General features: G+C 39.5%; 1 protein-coding gene across 4 annotated transcripts in view; it reads right to left on the bottom strand.

Annotated features, from left to right (window-relative positions):
- Positions 1–24761, bottom strand: part of LOC124883739 (Down syndrome cell adhesion molecule-like protein 1 homolog) — a 185746-nt gene that overhangs the window by 40880 nt on the left and 120105 nt on the right. For 3 of the 4 annotated variants that reach the window (XM_047390994.1, XM_047390995.1, XM_047390996.1), the window contains exons 8-13: positions 8731–8873; positions 8387–8516; positions 4140–4418; positions 2954–3082; positions 2670–2849; positions 1211–1416 (exon numbers count right to left, since the gene is read on the bottom strand). In XM_047390994.1, the coding sequence (XP_047246950.1) occupies positions 1211–1416; positions 2670–2849; positions 2954–3082; positions 4140–4418; positions 8387–8516; positions 8731–8873 (1067 nt within the window). Of the gene's footprint in view, positions 1–1210; positions 1417–2669; positions 2850–2953; positions 3083–4139; positions 4419–8386; positions 8517–8730; positions 8874–24761 lie in introns of those variants that run through there. The other variant, XR_007042304.1, reaches the window with a different exon arrangement.

The following is a 24761-nucleotide window of genomic DNA, read 5'->3' as shown; positions in this document are numbered from 1 at the left end:
ACAATTATTATCGCATTATACATAAGCAACAGCAAAATTATGCTAAACACTTTAACCATGAAAATTTAGAATAAATCAAATTCTTTCAATAACTCCTACTTTTAAACTCTGATATAGAGAAAAGTGCATTTTGCATACATAACAGCAACATAACAGTAAACATAGTCAATAGAAAAACTTTCTTTAAACTGTTCAAAAGAAAAGACACACATGAGCCAATTCAAACAGGCTCAGTGTAAAACCATCTTTGTTTGTGTTCAGAAATCACATATGTAAAAATTAGCATAAAGCCTGGCCCAGATGAAAAAGATGTAGAACGGCATTTACCTGGACTACAATACATCATTGCTATTTTCCCCACTTACTGCAGCTCATACTCCCGCTGTCACTCTGAGCTCCGGCGTGTGTGTGTTTGGGGTCTGTGGTCAACTCAGGTGGGTGGCACAATAACTAGGAAACAGGGACGTGGAAAGGACAAACTACCTTCCACTCATGTTATGCTTTATTGTGGGGAGCTTGGAGATAATCGGGGTATTTCACTTGGAAAGGAAGTCAAGCCCAAATAAGCAACTTCACATTTAAAAACAATCCCAAAAAACTGCAACCCGCGACTCATGAGATTTGCAAACGACTTAAAAAAAAAATAAGCCCAATGTCGCTTATAATAAGCAGACTTGGCAACACTGCTGATTGAGCTTCAGCTATTTAGCAAAGAACAATAACCTAAAAAACTTCAGTGTCTAGATGTGTTAATCTAGTAAAGACATACTCTAAAATATTTGCGGGTGAAATTGCAGCAAATTGCTTTCTAAAAAGTGTTGATTCAAGGTGGCTGAATACACATGGTCAATTTCATAAATTCTCAAAATAATGCATTGAAATGTGAAAAGGTTCAAGTGGTATGAATAATATGTAAGGCACTGCTAACAGCCACTAACAGTTGTGGTGCCCAACAATGCAGGTACAAATCCAGTTTGGTAATTATTTCCCTCATCTCATCAGGCATTAAAAGTACAAAAACTGGCAAACCAGATCCGATTATGTTCTACATGGTTAAACCTCTAACTGAGAGCGTTTGTGGAGAACAGGAAAAATAAATAAATAAAAAATTAAAGTCAGTAAACTGAAAGCTATTTTTCAAAGATGTAAGTCAGAAGCACAGTGCTGTTTTAATCAACTAGACACTCTTCTATAGACAAATGTTTTTTACCTTGAGTGTAGACAACACCTCATCTGTCTTTTCATTGGGACTCGTAGTTATAGAATACCGGGGGTTGCGATCTGGGTCAATCACTGTGTCACCTCTTTCCCAACGGATGATGATGGGCCATTCTCCTCTGGCTGTGCAGTTCAGCTCCTTCACATGACCCTTCTTGGCCATGGTAGTGTTAGGGTGACTGGTGATCATTGCTGGGACTGATGGGAGAGAGGAAATTGAGTGTGAGATGAAGGGAAGGTGTGGACAAAGCAAAGGAAATCGCTAAACAGATAAGGATGTTGGATGACAGAGAGAGGTAAAAGAGGAATGAAAAAAAAAGAAAGAGTAAGTGGATAATAAGCAGAATTTAAGTGAAAAGAGAGAAAGAAGTTAAAGAATAGAGAGAAGTATAGGATAACTGGCAGGTAAAGGAGGAGCTCAGAGTAACAGAGTTCCATTGCATTAGAGCAATGAAGAGCTGTGGCCATTGAGGTAAAGTCAATAAACCTCTTTTCTCATTCTCCAATAGTTAACATAAGGGGCGTAAGTGAATGAAGAGGCAAAAAACAATACACTCCACCTTTTGTGTACGCTCGATACACATATCCCTCACATACTCAATCTTCTAAGTCTATCACACACACACCAGGTATCGATCTGACGAGGGTTCTGCTGTTTTGTTTTCATCACTTATTCATCCCACCCTCCCTGTTTTCTGCTTTTCCTTCTTCTCCGCTGAGCGAAACGGACAGAATTGAGGGAGGCAGAGGAGAGGAACGGTTTAATCAATAACACTAACACGAGAAGGAGAAAGAGGGAGCGCACCGGAGAGAGCGGGACTGCCCCATGGATAGAAAAACATGGTGAGAGCAGTAAATGCATTTATGTGCACCTTGTTTTTACTGGCTTGTGTGCACAAGTGTCAAAATATCTGCCAGATATCAAGCTTAACATCTCTCTTATGAATACAACTGAATTACAAGATTAATGAACAGCAAGTTACAGAAAATATTAGCCTTAGATGATGCTGTACTTGACACTGATGATCTTTATTTTTGGATTTATGGCTGTGTGTAGATATGTGGTTTCTATTTCATTTTTATACATGGTTTTATTAGGGAGGTACCTGAGAGGCAGAGCAGGATACAGTCATTGATTGCAAATAATGATCAAGCTTAAAGTGTTTTTGACTGTCTCAAGACAGTCCCCGTGAGTCAAAAGATCAATGACTCAGTTGCCCTCTTGCTGCCTATCACAGGTTTGCAAACAAACTGTTCTCACTCTGGACTGCTCTCTGTTTTCCCCTATGTGAATTGTCACCTTAGTTTTATTAATCCAAGATTATTGTCAGCTAATTTATTGGTTTGACATCATTAGTGAGTGTAAGGATGATAATAAATGAGAATCAGAGCCTTCTAAATGTTCTATCTCTACCCCTACCTTGTCTCCCTGTGTGTATTTGTATACTCACTCTTAACTGTGAGGACCATGCTCTTGCTGATGTCTGAACCCACACCATTGGAGGCCTGACATAGGTAGAAACCTCGATCTTCCTCCAGGACATGTCTGATGAGCAGAGAGCCGTTAGTCATGATCTGAATGCGGCCAGTCAGAGGAACCGGGTGGTACTGCTGTGGGTTTCCGATCCCAGCTGGACAAAAGGTACAAGGGAACATTATCATAAAGGTTTTTTTAAACAAAATCTGACAGAAGAACAAACCACATGCATACAAGTATGAAAAGAGGTTCATGTACCTAGTGCTCCTCTGGCGTGCTTCCACATGACCTTAGGGGGAGGGTATCCATCAACAGAACAGTTTAGGATTGCTGACCTGCCATAGATCCCATCCTGGTTGTTGGGCTGCACAACGAATCGTGGAGGCACTTGGAAGTCATGAGATAAGGTGAGTAAATGACCATAATAAATTGCAGTAAAAGTCAAAGGCCAATTCATTTTAAATCAGCTGAGTGTCACAACTTTTGATGTGAGTCTGTGTACAGTTTTGTACTTGCTGCATACACCATTGGTTCGCAATGTTTTTTTTTTTTTCTTCAAAGCCCCTTGCACCTTCAAAACCATTTAAATCCCTCCTCCCCATGCTTGCATATGCACTTGTGCATGATGGTCACACATTCAACCTCATCCATGCAAAAGCAAAAAGAAAACTTAGGTAATTTATTATTTCTTTATCAGTAATATTTTCCAGATATTTTTTAACTTAAAATCCACAGCTGCTTTAAAACCTTTGTCCAGAGATTAGATGTGAGGATGAGCATGCTGTTGCAGGCTTGTTTTTATTGGGACAACACAGAGAATTTATCCATGTGCATGTATGAGGGACTGTATTGGCATCATTAAACCATGTTGTCCAAACAGGATTGAGTTTAAATACATATCTGATACGAAAGAGATGCAGTGTAAAAATGACCAGAAAACCTGTAAGATATGAGTTGTTTTAAATAGCAGAAATTCTGATGCTGACTCTGCTGTGAGCAGCTACACCTATCTGCTGTAATGAATATAATAATACTTGTAAGCAGTCTAGAAACGCCCACTTCAAAAATATGAACAATTGCCACAGTATTTTATGTGATAAGTGACTCCGTCAAATTTATGTTATGTATGTAATAAGCATGGAGGGTAATCATTTTGAAAATAATCTATTCTTTCCTTCAGATGTATTGTTGCTTTTTTTAATTTAAAAAAGGCAACTAGCAGTTGTTTGACATTGCCTGTAAATATGTTTTACAAGATTAGCAGTGAATATGTTTCTCCACTAAAAACACTAATCTATGAGGTAAAAATAGTATTATGAAAGGAACATTTAAGTTACAGAAGACCATCTGTTTATGTATTTGCCTTTTTTATTTTCCAACTCACCTCAAACAAATGTTGTAATTATAGTAAATATTTCTGTTTATAGCCTTCTTCTGCACTTACCTGTAACTGTGAGCTGCCTCTCTGTGCTGACAGTAGCAGCATCATTGCTAGCGATGCAGGTGTAGTTGCCATTGTGTTTGAGCGACACTTTGGAAATCTGCAGTGAGCTCATGAACTCCTTTGTGTCAATGGTTATCCCTGAGGAGGGCACAATCTCCTGGCCATCCTTACGCCACGTGATGCGTATGGGCATGTCTCCAGATGACACCACGCAGGCGATGTACATCAATTTACCAATGGACGTTGGGGGAAAGTCAAACGGCTGGATCAGCGGGGGTACTGAAAGGAGCAAAGAAAGAATATATACAAGAAAAAACCCAGGTAAAGGAATGAGAAGAATTTATCTGAAGAAAAACAGTAAAAGGTACAGTGAAAAGGAAAAAATGTGCAGAATCTTGCAGAATCTGGTCATTTTCTCCTGACAATATTATTAATAAATGTGTAGCACATCCTTCTGTCTCAATCAAAAGCATCATAAACATGATATCTCATCTGTTTTTGGCCCTGATGTCTTAAAGATCCATCAACAAAACTTAGGCTACTAACCCACTACACCCTCCACAGTAGCCTGTGCCCCTAAATAACTCCTCCACTCAAACACACCCTGCCCTGCTCAAGCCAACCCATAATAGCTGCTCTAATTAGAGCGCCATCCATAGGGGGAAAGAACTGTGTTGCCATGGATATCAGCTGAAATGATGGCGATGGTTTGGAGTGGGGGATGACAATGTGTGCATGTGTGTGTGGGGGGGCACTTGGTGTTTCAGCTGAGACATCTGGGAGATTTAATCTGGGCCTCGTTAACATTCATCTAATAAAATCAAAGGCATAATGGCACAAATTCAAATAAACATGTACCTACATCTACATATAACGTGCATATGCACACACACATAAGCAGTAGCATGCTTCTAAACGTAACATGTACAGGAACACTGAAGTATAAAAAAGGACGCAACAAAAATGTCACACATTCTAAGAGCGAACACAACCCACACTCACAACTTCCTGGAACAAACATGTTGTTCTGGTGTAGCTAAGGACAGAGTGAAACATTAGAAGGAAAAAATATTCACCATACACATTTCATTTATACTAACACGTGCAATGAGCAAGGAGCACACACACTCACAAAACTTATACAATAGAACTCCTGCTCTGTGTAACTGCTGAGTGGCTGAGAGCTTGCACTTGGCCACTCAGCTCCTTAATCAGGGGTTATTAGAAGCAATGCACGCAGCTTTGTTTTTTCTTCTCATTCTGTTTCCCTAAAACAGTCCTGCTTCCAGCCATTCCAATAATCAGTCGGTTTTCTGCACTAAAACCAAACTAGATTCAGAAAGATCATAATTCCTTTTGACTTTTTTTTATTATTTGTTCTTTGGCGAGTGCTATGAATGACAACCCTAACAACCAAGATCTGGTTTACATATCCTTGATAGAACATAATGGAGGAGATAGAAATATGAACATCCTCCAGCAGCACTAGTTAACATATTAAACAATTGCTTGATTTTAGATTCATTGAGGGTCAAGCACAGACCGAACTACAGGTTGTCTCATAGCCAAAGAGGAAAGTGCAACATAACAGGGTGAACAGGGGATGAAAGATGTCAGTAAGCAGAGCTAAGATTGCTAATGTCTCATAAAATTAATATGCACAAGAAGAACACTGAAGTACATGGGTTTCATAGAAAACCAGACCCAAGAGCCTAATCAAAAAGAAACAGAGAAAAAAGAATTCTTAAAATTTTTTTGGTAAAGGTAAAGTTAAATGAACTGAGCTCCAGAAAGCTAAATCACATTTGATAAGGTTTGTGTTCTACACAGTGCATTCTGAGGCTTTCAATTGTTCGTAAATTGCACATCGGCAATGAGTAGACATTGTGTAAAATATTATAAAAACTATGGTGTCGAAAACATGCATTATATAATATTGCTTTGGTCCTTCTGTGAAGGCAAACCAAAATGTAGAACCTGATCTATTAGTACTGGCAAGAGGGACTTTGAAGTATTCTATGTCAGAAAAACGTAGGAACACCATATTGTTACTGTACATATAAAATGTTGTGAAGGTTGCAAGAGTTAACTATGTCTTTGCTCTGCTGACAGGCTGTTTCACAATAAATGCATGGGACGCACAGTACTGTACAATTTCTAGTTGTGAGCTAAAAGAAGTTGCAGTTAGATCCAGAATTATTCATACAACTGGTGAATTTCGATTTTAAGGAACCTTTTTTTTATTTTAACATGTTTTTTTTTTCTAATAATTTGGAGTGACCCAGCCAGAGGACCATAACCAAGATGAAGCTAAAGATGAGAATTATTACTTCTAACCACAAACATTTGGACCTCATCACCAAAAGTAAATATCAGTCAACATGCAAAAAGATTTTTTAGCAATAACAATAAATTTCTGGCTGCTGTAATGCTATTACTGGCCTTTCCTTTGCTTGTTGTGAACCCCGCAAAGCTTTATGGACATGATTTTAAAAAAATAAAAACATAATTTATTTTTGTGTGACACCCCTTGTTCATTGTGTTTTATCTTTCAGGACATGCTTCTGTGACATCTGCCAGGGTTATGATTTATTTTGGACTCACCTGTGGCATGGTCATGATGCACAACAGTTAGCAAATCCCAATGGTTTCCCCTACTGTCATCTTGAGCTCTCTATACTGGGGTGTCACTTCTACGAAGGCAAGTTGAATGCAGAATTAAAACCGTTTTGATTTGGTGATGGTGTGAGAGCACATCACTAGTATTTTACATTACAGTCGAAATTTACATGCCAGATTTTCATTAATATTATTAGCGGCATGAATATACAATGTACAATTTTGGATTTTGAAGAAGGCATCAACATTGACAAAACTAAAACTGACAAATATTCCAAAGCAGAAACCCAAATACAAAAGAATGGTGCTAGATTCAATTCAATTCTATTTAGTTTATTCACAAAACAACAATTCACAAGCAAATGTTGTTTCAAGGTGTTTTACAAAAAAATAAATTGCATACATTACCAATTGATCCTAGTTATCAAATAATGCAATCAAGTTTTATTATTCTCGAACTCCAAATATCTGAATTTCAAATCAGATGAATCAAATTGAGTTTCTGGACTCCACTGTTTTAGAGGGTGGAGATCTGTGTTCTCAGGTCGAAGCAACGCACACACAGGAGAAAGACTCATTTAGCAACCAGTTACAAAGTAAATATACACAAGAAATGGTTTAAAGATAAAACTGTTCCAGAATATTAATTTCTAGAGGGAAAAAGAATCAGGAACACATAGTCGGAATGCACGTGTAGCAATCGAGATGGTGAAGCTAAATGAGAGTCATGAGGAATTAAAAAGAAAGGATAGTGAGGAAAATCAGAGTTAACCAAAAACTGAAAAATACTCCTCAATAGTAACACTATTTCAATTTAGAGAGGAGAAGATGCATTTTGTGTACTCAAAAGTCAGAATGTCCAAATTTCAAGTAAAAACCAAAAAAAAAAAAGAATGAAAGAATAGAGAGTTCCAAAACAGAAGGAATTCCAACCTGGAAAGTTAGAGGTTGCTTGTCAACCTTGAGTTTATATTCAATGTGACCTTCACAGAATAAAAACGGCTGTTTATGTCCTCTGTAGGTATTTTGATCTCATTGAACCAATGGCATACATAATTCTGTAATAACTTTATTTGTGGCTATTAATTCATAAAATGGGGAAATCTGTGTTGTTCTGACCCTGTATTGTCAATTGCACATAGGACCTCAACAATTAGCAAGCCCCACTGGTTTTGCACTTTCCAGTTAGAATGATTGACTAAAACAACTTAGAACCATCTTCACATAAAAATGTCCCCCCCCACCCTATAAGTACTTCACTTAAAACAAGGATCTTATTTGAGAACTTAGAACATAATTTAACTTCTCTTTTGCCTGTCAGAATCCACCAAATCATCATCTAATTAAAAGATAAGACATTACCAAAAAGAGAATCTATTTAGGATACAACTAATATAGCAGCAAAAGTGTCTTGACAACAACATATTGTAGCAAATTGCCATCTCTATCCTCAAATGGTCTAATCTCAACTCCAACTGCATCACTTAGATGAACAGACATCATGTATTAAAATACTAAATGGAGCAAGTGTCCAGCTGTATTGTCAACTGAAGAGTTTTCACACATTTCAGTAAGTAAGAACCTGTCAAACAGTTATCATGTTCCGCAGCTTCATCTCTGTAACTGACCTTTGACGGTGACATAAACGGTTTGTGTGATGAATAGCTGTGGCTGGATCAGCACACTGCACACATAGGCACCTTCGTCCATGCCTTTCTGAACATCGCTGAGCTTAAGTGTCCCGTTCTCAAACACCACCTGGACAAATATCAGCATTGTATTAGTTTGCACTAATGCACTAATTAATACACAAATGGGTAAATTTGAAGGCTTTGATATGTTTATTGGACTGTAGGGAGAACATAAAAACTCCCCACAGATGTCCCAGACTAAAATGTAACTTTCTGTGAAATAGCATTTTCCTTCCTTGTGATATGTGTAATGTGTTTTATGAGTAAAAAGGGGACCTCACCTGACGATGGTTGTCAGGCAGCAGAATTCCCTCTTTGTACCAGTTAATCGAATAATAAGGATACCCAATTACTCTGCAGTTTATGAAAGTGTTTCTTCCTGCCACTGCTGTAATATTCTTCATAGGCCTAATCCTTGGAGGACCTGGTTTGGAGAAAGGGATAAATACAGATAGGTAGAAAAAGAAAGAGAGGTACAATCAGAGAAAGAAAAAGAGGGAAAAACAATATTATTAGTTCATGGTGCCAATAGCAGGTCTTGGAATTTTAAGAATAATGGTGAAGGGGAGGTGTAAAAGGAAGGGACTTGGGGAGAGGGGTAAGTAGAACAGACAGAAATTGAAAAAGGTTTATAAAGGTTTTAAAAAAGATAGAGGTTTAAAATATCCTTTATTTCAGTTCGGTAACTAATGAAAACCTGCAAAATTTCTAGTCTATATCACAAAGATTTTGAAAACTGACAAGGACCCCCACTTTAATAGTCTTGTCAATTTTCTATTAAATAAGATTTAAGTTTATGCAGTTCTAAATCTACAGTACTTCACGTTGTCTCCAAGTCTCTAAGAACTTTGTACATCTAGAGACTCAAATGTTTGCCAGTTATTCTTCAAAATAGCTTAGGTCGGTCAGATTGGAGAGAACGTAGACATAATTTTAAATCTTTAGATGGATTCAGGTTTGAACTTTGACCGGGTCATACAAGCACATGCATATGCTACAATCCTCCACAGCTAGCTTTAGCTATATGTTTATGTTGACTGTCCTGCTGGAAACTGAACTTCCACCCCAGGTGCAAGCCTTTTGCAGTCTCTTGCAGGATTGCTCCATCAATCTTTCCACCAACTCTGATCAGCGTCCCTGTTATTGCTAAAGAAAGTCTCTATGTTAGGGGATATCTCAAGATGAAACCCAACTGCATGATCAACTTTGTAGGCGGGCCACATTGATGTAATAGTAACCTGTGTTTGTATGACCATCAACCATTTGGATTATGTGTGTATGTGTGGAAATAAATGTGTTTGTGTTGAGCGGGTGTACGTGAGCAGGTTTGTCACCTGGAGTTGCACAGTTGTTAGAGTGACGAGAGTGGTAGAGGGCCTGCAATACACTGAAGAGCAGCAAAGGACAGACAAACCCAGCTCTGGAAAGCCACAGCAGCCCAGGGCAGAGCTAGACGGGGCACCACCCCAGGGCAACTGTATGCCACACACAGAGGTTGGTTATCAGCGAAGCAGAGGAGCAGCAGCTCCCAGGCCAAAGGCAAAGACAGGGGGCGCCGAATACTATTCCTCCCTGGTGAGTTAACCTCTGGGAGGTCAAGAGGGAGAGCTGCCCACCAGAGCCCCGCACAGCCCCCGGGGCAGGCCCAACACATACCCTGAAGCCTTAGCCACCTGACGGAGCCCACCACTCCAGGATGTGGCCCGAGCACCCACATAAACAACACCCATCCTGGAGGGGGCCCTGCTATTTCCCTAATTGCGCCTTTAGAGACCCCAAGGCCTACCCACGCCTCCATTCCCAGATGAGAGCAATAGAGGACCAAGGTGTGACCCCCAAGCCCAGCCCCTCCACCCCACGTTGTTTGCTTGTGTGTCTGTAGTGATGTGAGTTGTTTCGATGAATGCAAATTTGTAAGCCTATAGTGCATTAGAATCGGGGTTCTAGCTGGGGAGTGGGAGACTCCACTACTAGTACCCTGACCCCAAAGCCCTTAGTGGGTATAAACATAGCGGTGGTGGTGGGGTGTGGGTGTGCACTGCATGGTGCTCCCCCCATTCGTGTCCATCGCCCCACACCTCAAGACACTTTGTGTGGTCTGTCTAAGAGATGATGAGATGATGAGTGGCATGTGTAGTATGAAAGATACGGCTGTGCTCATAATGACTAAATATCTTAGCAGGATAATTGATTTTGAAGTAATTTTTCAGCGAATGTGAATGATATAAATAGAAGGAACTAAAACTACCAATCAGCTGTCTTCAATATATAATAATGGAAAATAGGGGATTCTGCTGAAACCTGGACACAGTTTAGCCAGTAAAAATGTTTGGGATTCAAAGAAAAACACCACAAAAAACTACAGAAAACACAGAGGACTCAAAAAAGTGATGTGGCTGTTGTAAGATGCACAATAAGGATGTAAGTAAAGTTAAATAGGTTGCATGATTTAGTTGCCAGATAAAAGCCATTACTGTACCAGAGCCACAAAGCAGTCCCCTTACAATATGCCAAACAGCAAAGAGACAAGTCTAAAAAAGATAATTGGAAAGATGGGAACAAAATTGAAATTTATGGTTACGTTCATGACATTTTTTAGGAGGAGTCAACAGGGCAGGGCCTATGATGAAACGACACAATTTCGTCTGTAAAACATGGAGGTTTGAAGGCATAGGAAAAACACTATCAAATTGGAAGAATGTATTGTGAAAACATTGCTATTATGATGATTAATATGATGTTAAAAAGAGTCCATTCTTTTAACCCATGAGGGCTCTTTTTACAGCACAAAGATTAGATACTTGATAAATGGAGTTTGTTCATAATGCTGTGGCTGTGTGTTAAGGCGCTTACAATTTTCTAGCTTTGTACTGATTTACTCTGGTGGTGTCCTGCCTATACGTCAGCAAGTAAGCTGTAGTTTGTATATGAAAAGCTATAGAAATGAGATTGTGCCAAAAGAAAATCACAGAGTTTATGATTTTATATTTAAATGCCAAAGATATTACATAGAAATATTACAAAATTTGCCTGTTTCCCTGAGCCTACATAAATCATAAGACAGCATATCAGACTCAGACTGGGCCAAAGATAAGATTTTATTTAAAGCTCATGATAAATAACCTGCAAGGAACACAGCTGACTGCATATAACTATACTACAAAGATGGAGAATAAAAGAGTTAGAAAGTGAGTGGGTGTAAAAAAACTAGCACTAGATGGGGTTTTTTCAAGGTAATTTAAATGTTTGTAGATTATTATAAGGAAGTAGATTTCTATGTAAGCCTAGCAATAACAGCCCATTTATTCATGCTAATTGACTGGTCTTAACAGTAAAATACCTCCACTGCGTTCCCAAATACAAAATCTTTCACTACTCAATTATTGATTATTTGTGCCTTCATGCGTTTTATGCATTTTTTATTTGTCCTACAAATACCAAAGTATGTTTCCTCTGCTATTTTGTTTAGGCTAAAATTATGAAAAAATACAAGACTGATTTTTATAACATTTGCTGGAATCATTGTCAGAGGAAGAAGGCATGACAATTGTTAATTACAAGTTTTTCATCCGCAGCAGTGTTTTTCCAAAATGCTTTAATTAAACTTCCATATTTTTGAAAAACATGCAAAGACTGCGTGTAATTTGACAGAAAAGGTTGTTTTAGTATTTGAGAGCCCTCTCTCAGTCTTCTGTCACTTCTTTGCTGACCTTATCACCACTGTCCATCTTGTTTTTGCTGGTTCTGATGCCCCATCCTGCCCCTGCTATCTTTTGGTCTCTTTTTCTTTCCTCCCTCTCTCAGCATGTTCTGAGCTTTGAAGTCACAGCTCAGACGAGTCAAAGATGTATTATTCAGGAGCTCCGTCACATACATACACACACTTGTGTGAACACACACTCAGGCTTAATATAAATATGTATTCAGCTATGTCTGTGAGTTTCTGTTTACTTGGTGGTGGTTGCTCAGTAAATGGGATACTTTAAATGAAACAAATGTCAGTAAAGCATATTAGCAAGGTTCGGCTTTCTGAAGTGTAGTCATAAATATGTGTGTCAATGTATGTATGGCAGCAGTATTTGTGACAGTTTGTGTAGCATGGAGGGCTAAAACTCTCTGGCACTGGGGCTCATTCTCACTTCATTGATCTTTCTGGCATGTTTGCTTAGAGCAGACTTGCATGCCACAACTACATATCTCACCAAAAGCACCAAGAAAAGGGACTGATAGAAATTGAGAGAGAGAGAGAGAGAGAGAGAGAGAGAGATAGTGATACAGCTCAGTCCACTGGTGTCATTCTTTATCCTTGTCATTCCAGACGACAGTAACTTCATCAATCCTGTCATCAGAGTTTACCATCAGCTTCTCTATTGATAAGAAGTTCTCCTCTTCTTTCCGCTATTCTCTTGTTTTGCCCTATCTTTCTCTGGTTCTTATCATCTGTTTCATTCTCATAAAAGGTTTCTTTAGCAAATTCTTCCACCAAGACTTTTTAACTGCTATGACTCTGTGCTATGACTCTGAGCTAATGTACAGTCTGCTTTTAAACAATAACTGATCTATAGAATATATGTGTACAGTGCCTTTCATATTCATACCATTTTTTATTTTCTCATGTTATGCACATTTATATTTTATTTGGACCTTATGTGAAAGACCAAATGCGCTGCATAATTTTGAAGTAAAAGGAGTCAATACATTGTAGAACCACATTGTAGAGATAAAAAATGTCTCAGCATTCTTCCTCACAAGACAGCTCATGCTAGGTTGTGTGAATGGATAGCTTTTGACAACATAACATCACATCAACATCACATATTTTCAATGGGCCATTCTGACAAATAAATGTGCGCTGATTTGAACCAGGGGTCCCCAAGTCCAGTCCTCGATTGCTACCACTGTGCAACGTTTAGATGTATCCCTTCTCCCACACACCTGAATTGAAATGACTGAATTCTCTCATCAGCATGTCATTCAGCTCTGCAGAGGCCTGGTAATGAGCCATTCATTTGATTCGGTTTGGTTGGGAAGGAACACATCAAAAAGTTGCAAGATTGTAGCTCTCACTGACTTGACTTGGACACCCCTGATCTAAACTTTCCATGGTTCCTCTGGCTGTATGTTTAGGGTTGTTGTTCTACTGGATGACAAAACTACTGCCCCCGTTTCAAAACCTTTGCAGCTTATGACAGGTTTTCCATCCATTTTCCATCCATTTTCCCATCACCTTTGACCACTTTTCCTGTCTCTGCTTAAGAAAATCCTCCCTAAAGCATGTTGTTGCCACCACCATGTTGTTGTGCGCCAGCCATGGGATGAAACATAGACTGAACTGTACATGAACAAAGACACTGGTAAAAACTCTCCATCTTTAAATACAACATTAACCTACTTTTGGTTCAACCCAGGAAGGAGAAGTCACTGCAGGAATCCCTATGACGTCATGAAGCCACTGAGAAAACTGTTCTACCAGCTACGTTTCATTCTCATTTACCCACGCAAGCAGAAGCTGGTCATAATGGGGAGGGAATGTGCAAAAGAGTCTGAAACTCACTGGCTACTACTTAGAAAAATCTTTGGATCCAAAGTTGACTACGTTTTGGTGTTGGAATACTGGCTGATGGAGGACAACAAAAGTTAATTAATGATCTGCTGTAGTGAATCCAGCGTTTATTCATAAAAAAAAGGAGTAATTAAGACAATCTTGTCTTAAACCTTTCTTTCTGTGCTTATGCCAGAAGCTCCCAGAAAAGATAGTGTCTCTAATCATGTCGATTGAAACTATAAGCCTTGAGGCTAGTCTGTTTGTTCTGTGTTGTGTTGAAGTTGATTCAAACTTTATGTTCAGTCGGGCATTTTAACCTGCATAGTGGCGCAGTTAGTAGCGCTGTTGCCTTACAGCAAGAAGGTCTTGGGCTCAACTCCTAACCGGGGGTCTTTCTGCATGGAGTTTGCATGTTCTTCCTGTGCATGCATGGGTTCCCTCTGGGGACTCTGGCCAAAAACATGACTGTCAGGTTAATTGGTTTCTCTAAATCATGCCTTGGTATTTGTTTGTGTTCAAACTTTAATCTAATCTAATCTGCTGCCTTGGCATCACAATATTTCAGCTGAACAGCTCCTTATTTCTGATCTCTTTTTATTTTCATTTCCTGTCTCATTTTATCCTACCACAATTAAGACACCTCAAATATCATTCTCAGGAACAATAAAAACATAAACCTGTACATCTGCTCTCAATTTATTCACAATATCCTGGTTCTCAACCTCTCCTCCAACCCTGACAACCTAGTAGCTACTTTCAAAGATATTCTCTACCCCATACTAGATTCTCTTGCCCCTGTTAAATCTCGCTCTGGCACCTTCTCCCACTCTGCACCATGGTTTTCCCCTAATCTTCACATCCTAAAGGTAAAATAATGACAGCAAGAGGACCTTCAAAAGAAGACCAGACTGTCAATTAACATGGAAATGAACAGAACCCACTTCAATTTCTACAGAGATAAAATCAAAACAACAAAATCCATCTACTACTTCTACTTAAAAAATAAAAAACCTTAGCAATTCTTTAATTCTCTCTTTTCAATAAGATAATCAAAAATTCAAACGTTCTCTCTCCCCACATGTATTGCAGCGACACCTGACTCTCCCTGGTTTCATATTTTAATGACAAAAATTTCAATATTCCTCTGCACCTCAATTTTGTTGTCCTACCTACCCTTTCCTTTGAACTCCCTCCTCTTTCTTACAACAAGCCGTTCTCCTGTTTTGTCCTCCCTGACATGTCCACCATATCAAACCGCATCTCAAACCAATTCTAAATTATCCACCTGTCTCTCTCGATCCTCTTCCCACAGTTTTTGTCAAACTCTGCCTTTCTTCTGTGTTCCATTCCATTACCACTATTATCCACTCCTCCCTGACAACTGGAACTGTTCCTACTTGCTTAAACGTTGCAGTCATTCCTACAATTTTAAAGAGATACCCCTCTCCTGGTTCCATTCATATTTGTCTGGCCGCACTCAGTTCATTCAACTGAAAACTTTCTGTTTCCAACCCTCTCCTGTCACTTCTGAGATACCCCTGGGGTCTGTCCTGGGGCCGCTTCTTTTTATTTTTTACAGCATCTCCTTCCCCTTGGTTCCATCTTACACCACTTCAACATCCAGTTTCACTGCTGCGCGGATGACACCCAGCTCTACCTCTCCTGCAAACCACCCACCACATCACCACCAACCCCCATCTCTCCACTTGCCTCTCTGTTATCAACTTCTGGCTCACAAGAAACTTTCTTAAACTTAATTCAGATAAAATGGAAATTCTCTTAGTTGGTACCAAATCCACCCTCTCTAAAACCAATAACCTTTCTCTGAACATCAACAATTCCTCAATCTTCCCCTCCCTTCAGGTAAAGAGTCTGGGTATCATCCTCGACAGCACTCTCTCTTTTCAGTCTCATTAATAAACAAAAAATCCCTCCATAAACTTCAAATGGTTCAGAACTCTGCCACTAATATCATCTGCTAAACCCATTCCTTTCACCACATCATTCCCATATTACAACAACTGAACTGGGTCCCCATCAAATCCAGAAATCAATTTAAGCTACTCCTCATTACATTCAAGGCCATAAACAACCTTGCCCCACCTTACCTGTCCCAGCTCCTCCATATTCACACACCCTCCCGCTCCCTCAGGTCTTCCTCATGTACCTCTCTGTTCCCTCTGTCCACCTCAGCAGCGGAGGCAAAGCCTTCTTATACTCTGCCCCCCAGCTCTGAAATCAGCTGCCACCTGATATCCGTAATATTGACTCCCTTTTTGAGTTTAAAATCTGCCATAAAACTCACCTTTTTAAATCTGCATATTCCCTGTAATGTCTTATGTGTGTTGAGTTACTGGTCTTTTGTTGGTTTTTTGTGCTTTGTTTGCTATTTTTAACCTGTCTTGTACAATGTCCTTGAGTGTTATAAAAAGTGCTTGTATATGAAATGTATTATTACTAATACCACAAGGTAGACAGATTTGTTTATAACAGAGTTAGTTTCATTAATTGTTAGATTATCCACAGCAACGGAGGTTAGCTGCAAACTAACTCTTTGTTCACCGTGGATGCTTTCCTCAACTTCGTTTCCCCGATCAACTTCTCCTCAGCACAGTTCACGTACAAGTTAGTGTTTGGGCAGAGAAGGGTATTTTAGAGTTAAATAATCTAAAAAACGTTTGTTTAATGGCATTTGTTTTTGTTTGTGTTGAGAAACTCAGCTACTGAAAGTGCTAGCAAACTAGCACTCAGCTAAGGATGTGTTCTGTGTTATGTTTTAAGAGTTAAGACAAACTTTATTTAAAAGGTGGTTTTTAAATACAGATCAGCCATAATGTGCTTATGCATTTCAACCCTTTTATTAGTGGTAATTTAAAGGTATGTGTTTAATTCTGGCGACAAGCTATAAGTTTATTTTGTTAGCTCCAACCGCTAACGGCTAAGAACACGTGCTCGCCCACTTCATGAGTAAGCTTAAGATTTTTCACCCACAAAGGTTGTTGGTCCTCATTCAAAATATTTCCTTAAATATTATTTTAACATTTCCTTAATAAAATGTCCTTAAACATTATTTGAACTAGGCAAAGCCATTTATCCAAAAGGTTTGGTGCTTATTCAAAATAAAATTTCCTTAACCTGTTAAGCCCTAAGGGGATTTAGAGCAAGTTCCCCCTGAAATTACATACTTTAAATTAATCAAGTATAGCTCCACAGTTATGAGGCCTACATGCAAGCCTTTGGTACCTGTGTAAAGGTAACATATAAAGGAGTATTTTTCCAGTGGAACCACTGTTGTAACTGTTACTATGTCTGATTTATTTGTGATTGAACAAAGAAAAGGGCTGCACTGTGGCGCAGTTGGTAGCACTGTTGCCTTGCAGCAAGAAGGCCCTGGGTTCGATTCCCAGCCGGGGTCTTTCTGCATGGAGTTTGCATGTTCTCCCCGTGCATGCGTGGTTTCTCACCGGGTACTCTGGCTTCCTCCCACAGTCCAAAGACATGCCTGTTAGGTTAATTGGTCATTCTAAATTGCCCTTAGGTGTATGAATGTTTGTGTGTTGCCCTGCGACGGACTGGCAACCTGTCCAGGGTGTACCCTGCCTCTCGCCCATAGACTGCTGGAGATAGGCACCAGCTTCCCTGCGACCCACTATGGAATAAGCGATAGAAAATGACTGACTGAACAAAGAAAAAATAAACGCCAAAAGTTTTTCTAAATGAACATTGCAAAACACTATGGAAATCCTTTGGAATTACTGGGAGAACCCCCAGATTGCATTCATCCACATCTTTACAATAACGGCAGCAAATCTGGACTGAATAAGTTGAAGCATATATGTTCCACAAATGCTTTAGAGGGCAATGTACCAGGCGGAAGTGGCAGTTAGGCAAAGGGTGCCAAAACTTTCACAAATGTGTTTTTCACCTCATAAAAAGGAGATGAAAGGGAATCTGGTCAAATAAAAGTGCTGATTTCTGTTGTAGGAGTCCTTCTGCATATGACAAGCCTTTGTTATGACATTTATCCTGTGTATCATAAAAATGTACAGTTGCAAACACAACTGGAAGCTGGAACCTGTAGCACGCAAGCTAGCAGCTGGCTTGACAGCAACCAGCAGACTGTAATGTGCAAGCAAATTACATCACCAGAGAAGAGGCTAGAAAGACAAGTTATGCACTGTTAGAAAGTAGCGTATCTCTAGTTAGTTATTATATGAGACATGTGGGGGTGTTGCATTGAGAAAGGTGCTTTTTGAACTGTTTTGTTTACAGAGTCAGCAATGTCGGAGGGATCTTAAAATGTCATCGCCTGTGTTTAAGTTGTTGTAAAACAAAAATCTATTTGTGCAAAACTCATTTGGGGAATTGTTTTGTGAAGATTAAAGCCTCATCTTACGATATATCTAAGAAAAAAAATGGTGGAGTTTTACCTAGTTTTATAGACCATCAAAAAGGGGTGTGGCCTAGCTGGGCAGCTGGGCCACGTCCCTTAATTAAACACTGTGCAGAATTAGTCATCCAGAAGGTTGGTTTTATTCAGCAAATCATTCTTTAAAATGTTTTATTAAACTAATGTTTTATCTGAACTTGCATTGTGAATGGTTATTTGAAGGTATACCAATTATTGCCTAAGTCAGATTCTTCAAGATAATCCTTGGTTCTCAAAGATAAATAACATTGCATGGTAATGTTGCATGACTCTTTGGGTCTTGGTTTTCAACCATCTTTGATTCACTTGTTTATATTGTACATTGCCCTTAGTCTTCATTATTCTTTCATTTTGCTTCATAGTTTAGTTGGGTTGTTATAGCATAGTAAGGAGCTTGCTGATTGAAATATGTTTGTCTATTTTGGTTAATAAATTCTTGTATTTTAAGAAATTGTGTGACTTCATTCTGTGTGTGCACAGATTTTTGCTGTTCAATAATTTTGTCCTAATACCACTGCTTAATTGGGCTGGTTTTCACAGCACAACCTTTAACAGATTGAAATATTATTTAATAAAATATTAATGTATTAATATTAAATATAAAATAATATATTCATAATTACACATTTGGCATCCCTGGGTGGGCATTATTTTGAACAGCTTGCATTGTACATATATAAGAAGGAATATTATAACTCGTGACATTCCTGGAGTTCACAATTTTAGACTTTTGTCAAAGTTAATAACTCCAATAGTGTCTAATAGTGTCTAATCACTAGTTCCTCCCAAAGAAGGGTAAGGAATTAATGTTAAAATGACAAAATATCCCTAGAGAAAGGGGCAGCATTGTAACACTTGGAGAATAGTGTTGTCATAAGTCACAGGTTAATTGGTCAACCTGTGCACCCGTTTTACACTCATACAAATGTTTCCACTAAATGTATAGTCAAAGATACATATATAGCTGCACGTACATTCGTTAGGTTATTCGTTAGGTGTGTGTTGTTGTTGTTGCTTTTAGCATTCTCTTAACTTTGTTTGTAGTGTCGGCCAGAATGATGGAGTCATACTCCGTTATGAACACTGCATACACAGAAATGCAAAAGGTTGTTGTTGCTGATCTCATATGTTTGTCTCCAGGTGAGTGGAAGGATTTGAATCATTTTAACCTTGCTGCATGTGATAAGAAGATTCAAAAATTACTTGACCTAATTGAAAATCCAACTAGAGAGATTCGGATTTCAGATGTTGTTGGTAGGCTTACCCCGTTGTATCAGCAGAAATTACAACTGAAAGTTAAAATATATGTGACGCGCCACAGGAAAACCAGGAACAAGTCGGCAGAGCACAAACGGAGAAAATGAGGAAAAACCGTCAATTTCTGAGAAAATAGTGATTTTCGTTTTATTGCAAAATGTGCAAGTTGAAATTACGAAGTATCCACTCAATTCTTTAAATGACAGTTTCAGAGGTTTTAAAATGGTAATTTTTATATTTAAACTTGGCTTGTTTTCAGCCTAAAACTCAGCCAGCTCGTATTTACATGTTGGGGAGAGGAAACGCCTCAGCTCAATTCTGTAGCAGCTTTGTTTAGCTCCGCGCTGGCTTTTGTTCTGCTTGTCGACCAATAACCAGGGTGCTTCAAGAAACCTCGTGGCTACCTAACAGCTCCTATGAAAAATAATGTTTCTTCACGATGGACCAAGCTCAACGTGTTGCAAACGAACTGAATTACAGCTGTTACAGCGCTTCGCTGTGGGAATACATGTTCAGCAGTACCGCCGCTGCCGGACTCTCTTCAGATTCTGAATCAGAAGGAGATGAAGCGGAAGATGATAGCGACTGCATTACTTTAGAGAACATTCCTAGTTTGCAGCTGTCTTCAACCCAAGACGAGAATGACGAAGAAAGCTTTGAACTGGTGGCTGAAGAGCTAGAACGTAAGATATCAGAAGCTATTGCTATCACAACATTTGAGGAAAATAGAGACAGTGAAATGGAGAAGATATGAAACTTTGACTGTAACTGCTAGGAGAAAGGAGAACTCTTCACTTGGGACACAGTCCTGTAGCCGCAAACGTTCACCAGAGATCATGTACAACATACGGATGGATTCTTTAGCAGCAGAAAGGGAGCGGCAGGACATGAGAGTAATCGGACATCTTGAAGCAAACTGGCGTACAGTAGAAACTTCAGCAACAACCACATCCACCAAGAAGACACCAAGGAAAAGAAAACACGCCAGGACAACTTATTCCATCGGAGGCATCGAAGTCTGCCAGAATACCTTTCACTTTCTCATGAAGTGAGTTTCATAACTTTTAAAAAAAATATTATGATGCATCATACTGTAAATAAATCATGTACTGAAGCGGACAAATCAAATAAACCTGACCAGTCAAATATTAAAATTGACTTGAGTGGGGTTTGTGTTTGTATTTTTAATCTAAGCTTGAGGTTGTGTTTTTTTTCTTCCCCCTGTGCTGGGTGATCAGTGGTCACAACAACAGTCTTTTGGCTAGCGTAGATACACGTGTTTAGCCGGACAATCACTGTATCCCATGTGAAAATTGACTTGAGTGGGGATAGGGGGTTGTATTTACAATCTAAGCTTGAGAATAGTTTTTTGTTCCCCCTGCACTGGGTGATCAGTGTTCACAACAAATGTTTTTTGGCTAGCATAACTACACGAGGATAGCATCTACTGTATCCCATTCACAATGTGAAAAGCGACTTGAGTGGGGGGGAGGGGGTTTGTATTTTTAATCAAAGCGGCCACAGGATCCCGATTTTATCAGCAGTTCGCAACTCCGCAGAGTTTTGGAGTTCATAACTACGCAGAGGATCACGCCATCATGCTGCCTGGTCGACTTCCTGGCCACAGGGATTGGCATGTGAAACTATTGCCAACACATGTCTCAAAGGCCTCAGTGTAGTGTCTCTATATGAAGTCTGCTAAGGAGCTTGGTATGTATAAAAATATATTTTTATAGGACAGTGAAATTCTTCTAATGACCAGTGATGTAAAACTTCATCAAAAATTAATAAACCTGTGATATTTTTCTATTTTTCTTTCAGGTGAGCGTGCAACTTGCAAATCAAGCTTCAAGGCGCTGTGGACCCAGCTACTCCCACACATAAGAAGCTGTAGGCCGACCTCTACTGGCAGTGCCAACAGAATAATGACCAGCTTATAAGAAGTGCAAACTTTCCAGAGGAGAGGAAGACTGCAGCAATCAAGAAGCAACAGAATCATCTTCAACTTGTTCAAAAAGAGAGGGGCGTCTACAACGAGACAAAACAAAAACAATTTTATGTTGTGGTATGGCACCTGGCGGGTCGCACACAAGCTTCACTCCACACTAAGCATCCACTTCCTGATTGCTGGCCACACCAAATTTGCCCCGGACTGTGGCTTTGGGCTTATCAAACAAGCATACAACAGGACCAGGGTCAGCACATTGGCAGATATCGCGAAAGTAAACTATTCCATCTGATAGAAAATCGAAGAAGAAAGTCAGTCATATGCATGAAAACTAATATGTTTATTTCTATTATGGTCCTTCTGTGTACAGGTAGTGGAAAACAGCTCTACTGAAAGTCGCCTCAACATTCCACAGCTGGTCGGACTGGAAGATGGCAATTTGTAATGTGTATAGAGTTGTAAATAAAAATCACATTTGTGACATGATCAAAGTCAAGTTATGGCCCATTTCTCTTCCTGGGTCCATTAAAGTCAAGAGGTATGCAGACATAAAATTTGATGGGTACAGATTAAATAGCTGTAGCACCAGCCTCTTCTAGATTAACACGTATTCAAAAGGTGTAAGCTATTAGCACATAGCTCTATTCATACCTGCACACATAAAAGGAAGACTGATAAACAATATTTCTGCATGCTACAATAATCTTTGGACATTTCATATTACATATTAAGAAAAACACATCCCTATTACCCGGATATTTTACTAATTGCTGTGAGATAGGATTTCAAACTCGGCCTGAGGCAGAACATTTAATAGACTCGAACTTTAAGTGAGACTTATCTAAAATCAAGAAGAAAGCAAACCAATCACCAGGATGCAGACATTAGGTAGCAGTCATAAATGATATAAAAAAAAATAGATTGTAATGCAGTGCTGTACATTATCTTTACATAAAAAAATATTATGAGTTAAGTGACAGAAGTCTGTTGCAGTTAGTTGGAGCTTATGTTTACAAACAGTTGGGGGAGGTGGGCTATTTAAAGTTATTCAAATTAGCAGATTTTGTCACCGCCCTGCTTTCAGGTAGAGAAAAAAATGAATCTTTCAGTGCTGATTTCTCAGAATAGTAGTCTGTTGAGTCCAGACATTCAGATGGTCATATATTCTTCAATTCTTTTTCGATTTCCACAAGTTTGACATCATTGGAAAGCTTAGACTCCACTCTTTCAGGATGTGTAAATAACTCAAAACCCCAGGTAGACTTGTTCCTGGTTTTGCCACGGCCAGTCACATATTTTCAGTTACAGACTAACCATCAGATGGCCCTTCAAAGAGTTAATCCTGTGAAGCTTGAGATCTCAGAAGCTGAGGAGAGGATGGAGAAAGCTAAAGGACTTAAAGGCAGATAAGCTCAGGTAAGATTCAACCTAAAAGGGGGGACAGACCTCCACCTCTCAAGTATCTGATTTGCATTTTCAGCCACAGCAGCTGCAGCAGCCACAGCAGGAGGCAGACTCAGACAACAGGCATCCAGTGCCTACAGAGGCTCCCCATCCTAAACTTAGTCCAAGTGTTCAGTTTACTTCCACAGACCCTAACAAAAGTGTTGGAAGTCAGATGGTCACCAGTGGTGTCCTGCCACCTCACATTGCAGAGAACAACCACCATGATGACCGAGTGCCGGACTCAGCAGGTGCAAGTGGTCCGATTGGGTGGAAGGAGCAGCCTTCCAAACTGATCTGCACCCCTCTCCCATCTGACTCTGTGTTGACCCCTAGGGGCCAGGAGAGATGCACATGGTTCTCAGGTGATTCGATCCAACCTGACCCACCACCACATGCACAGGTCCACTCATTTGAAAGCTCTTATTTAATTAATGAAAAAACTTGTTTTCTTCCCCAGAGGTTACATCATGATCTTCCATCCTTTCATGAACCTAACCAGCTTGACATCTCAGATGGACATGGTCCTCCTTGGGAGCATGGTGTCCGTTTTAAGCACCTTGAGTCCCTTGCTAAGGACATAGAGGTCTTTGATCCAGGTAGTCAGGAGTCAAATATTGATGCTTATCTGCTTGAGGTTGAACATTGTCTTCTTGACTTGTGTTCTCGTTCTTCTCGGGAGAAGCTGATGCTTATTTGGAAAACAACAGCTAAGACTGTTTATGTGTTCATAAAAACTCTCCCTCCAGAAATTAGTGACAGCTATTCAGCTCTGTGCCAAGCTCTAAGAGAAGAGTACTATGTTTACAGAGATGAAGCCACTGCCACTATTGATGCTTTGGCAGTTCTGCAAAAAGAGAATGATCCTCCCAGAGAGTATTTCCAAGACTGCTTTCTTTGAGGGATGTTATGCTCCAGGTCTTGAAGAAGACCACACTTGTAACGATGGACTTGTTTCTTCACAGCCTCTATGAAAGCGTGCAGTTTGATATGACCATGCATTGCATAAAAGAGAATCTCTACATGCAAGAGATTCGCAGGATTGCTCTGCTTGTGTGGGAAACGTGTCAGTTCAGACAGAGCAGGAGTGTTAAACATTCAAAATGAGAACAGGCCCAAGAAAAAGCGCAAAGTCAGTTCCAAAGTGATGCAACAGATCCAGGGGGGTGGTAACTGGCGTCAGCCAAAACCCAAGCCGCCTGTTAAAAGACAAACATATTTTCACAGTGCAACATCGAACTGTAAGGTTGGTGGTAAGAGTGGAGCCACTCCAAAGATTTCATCACAAAGGAGGAGTTTGAGATAATCTGCAGGTGCTTTATCACTGAAGTAACGTTGTTCCTAAAAGACATGGCAAGCATGTAAAATCTATCAAACAAGGTATGAAGATGGTAAATAATTTCCAACATCCTATATTCTGTTTTAATCTTGATCTTTTTTATAGTTTTGAACTTGAGAAATTGTTTAGGTTTTAAAAGCAGTATGATGATGGTGTGAAAATTATTATAGGGTCCTTTTCTTTTGTTTTTAAACATTTTATTAGTGTTAGTCTCCGCCCAAACCTGCCTCACTCTTGTCAAAACACTAACCTCCGAACTGAAAATGAATTGTTGAACTATGCCTGTGTACAGGAGCCCAGTTTACTCTTTTCACATGGGTAAGGACTGATGTTTAGCCCCAAAGACTGTGA

This window comes from Girardinichthys multiradiatus, chromosome 18, assembly GCF_021462225.1.
Source record: "Girardinichthys multiradiatus isolate DD_20200921_A chromosome 18, DD_fGirMul_XY1, whole genome shotgun sequence".
NCBI lineage: Eukaryota > Metazoa > Chordata > Actinopteri > Cyprinodontiformes > Goodeidae > Girardinichthys > Girardinichthys multiradiatus.
Note: the sequence above shows the minus strand (reverse complement) of the source record. Positions and strands in the feature narration are given on the sequence as shown.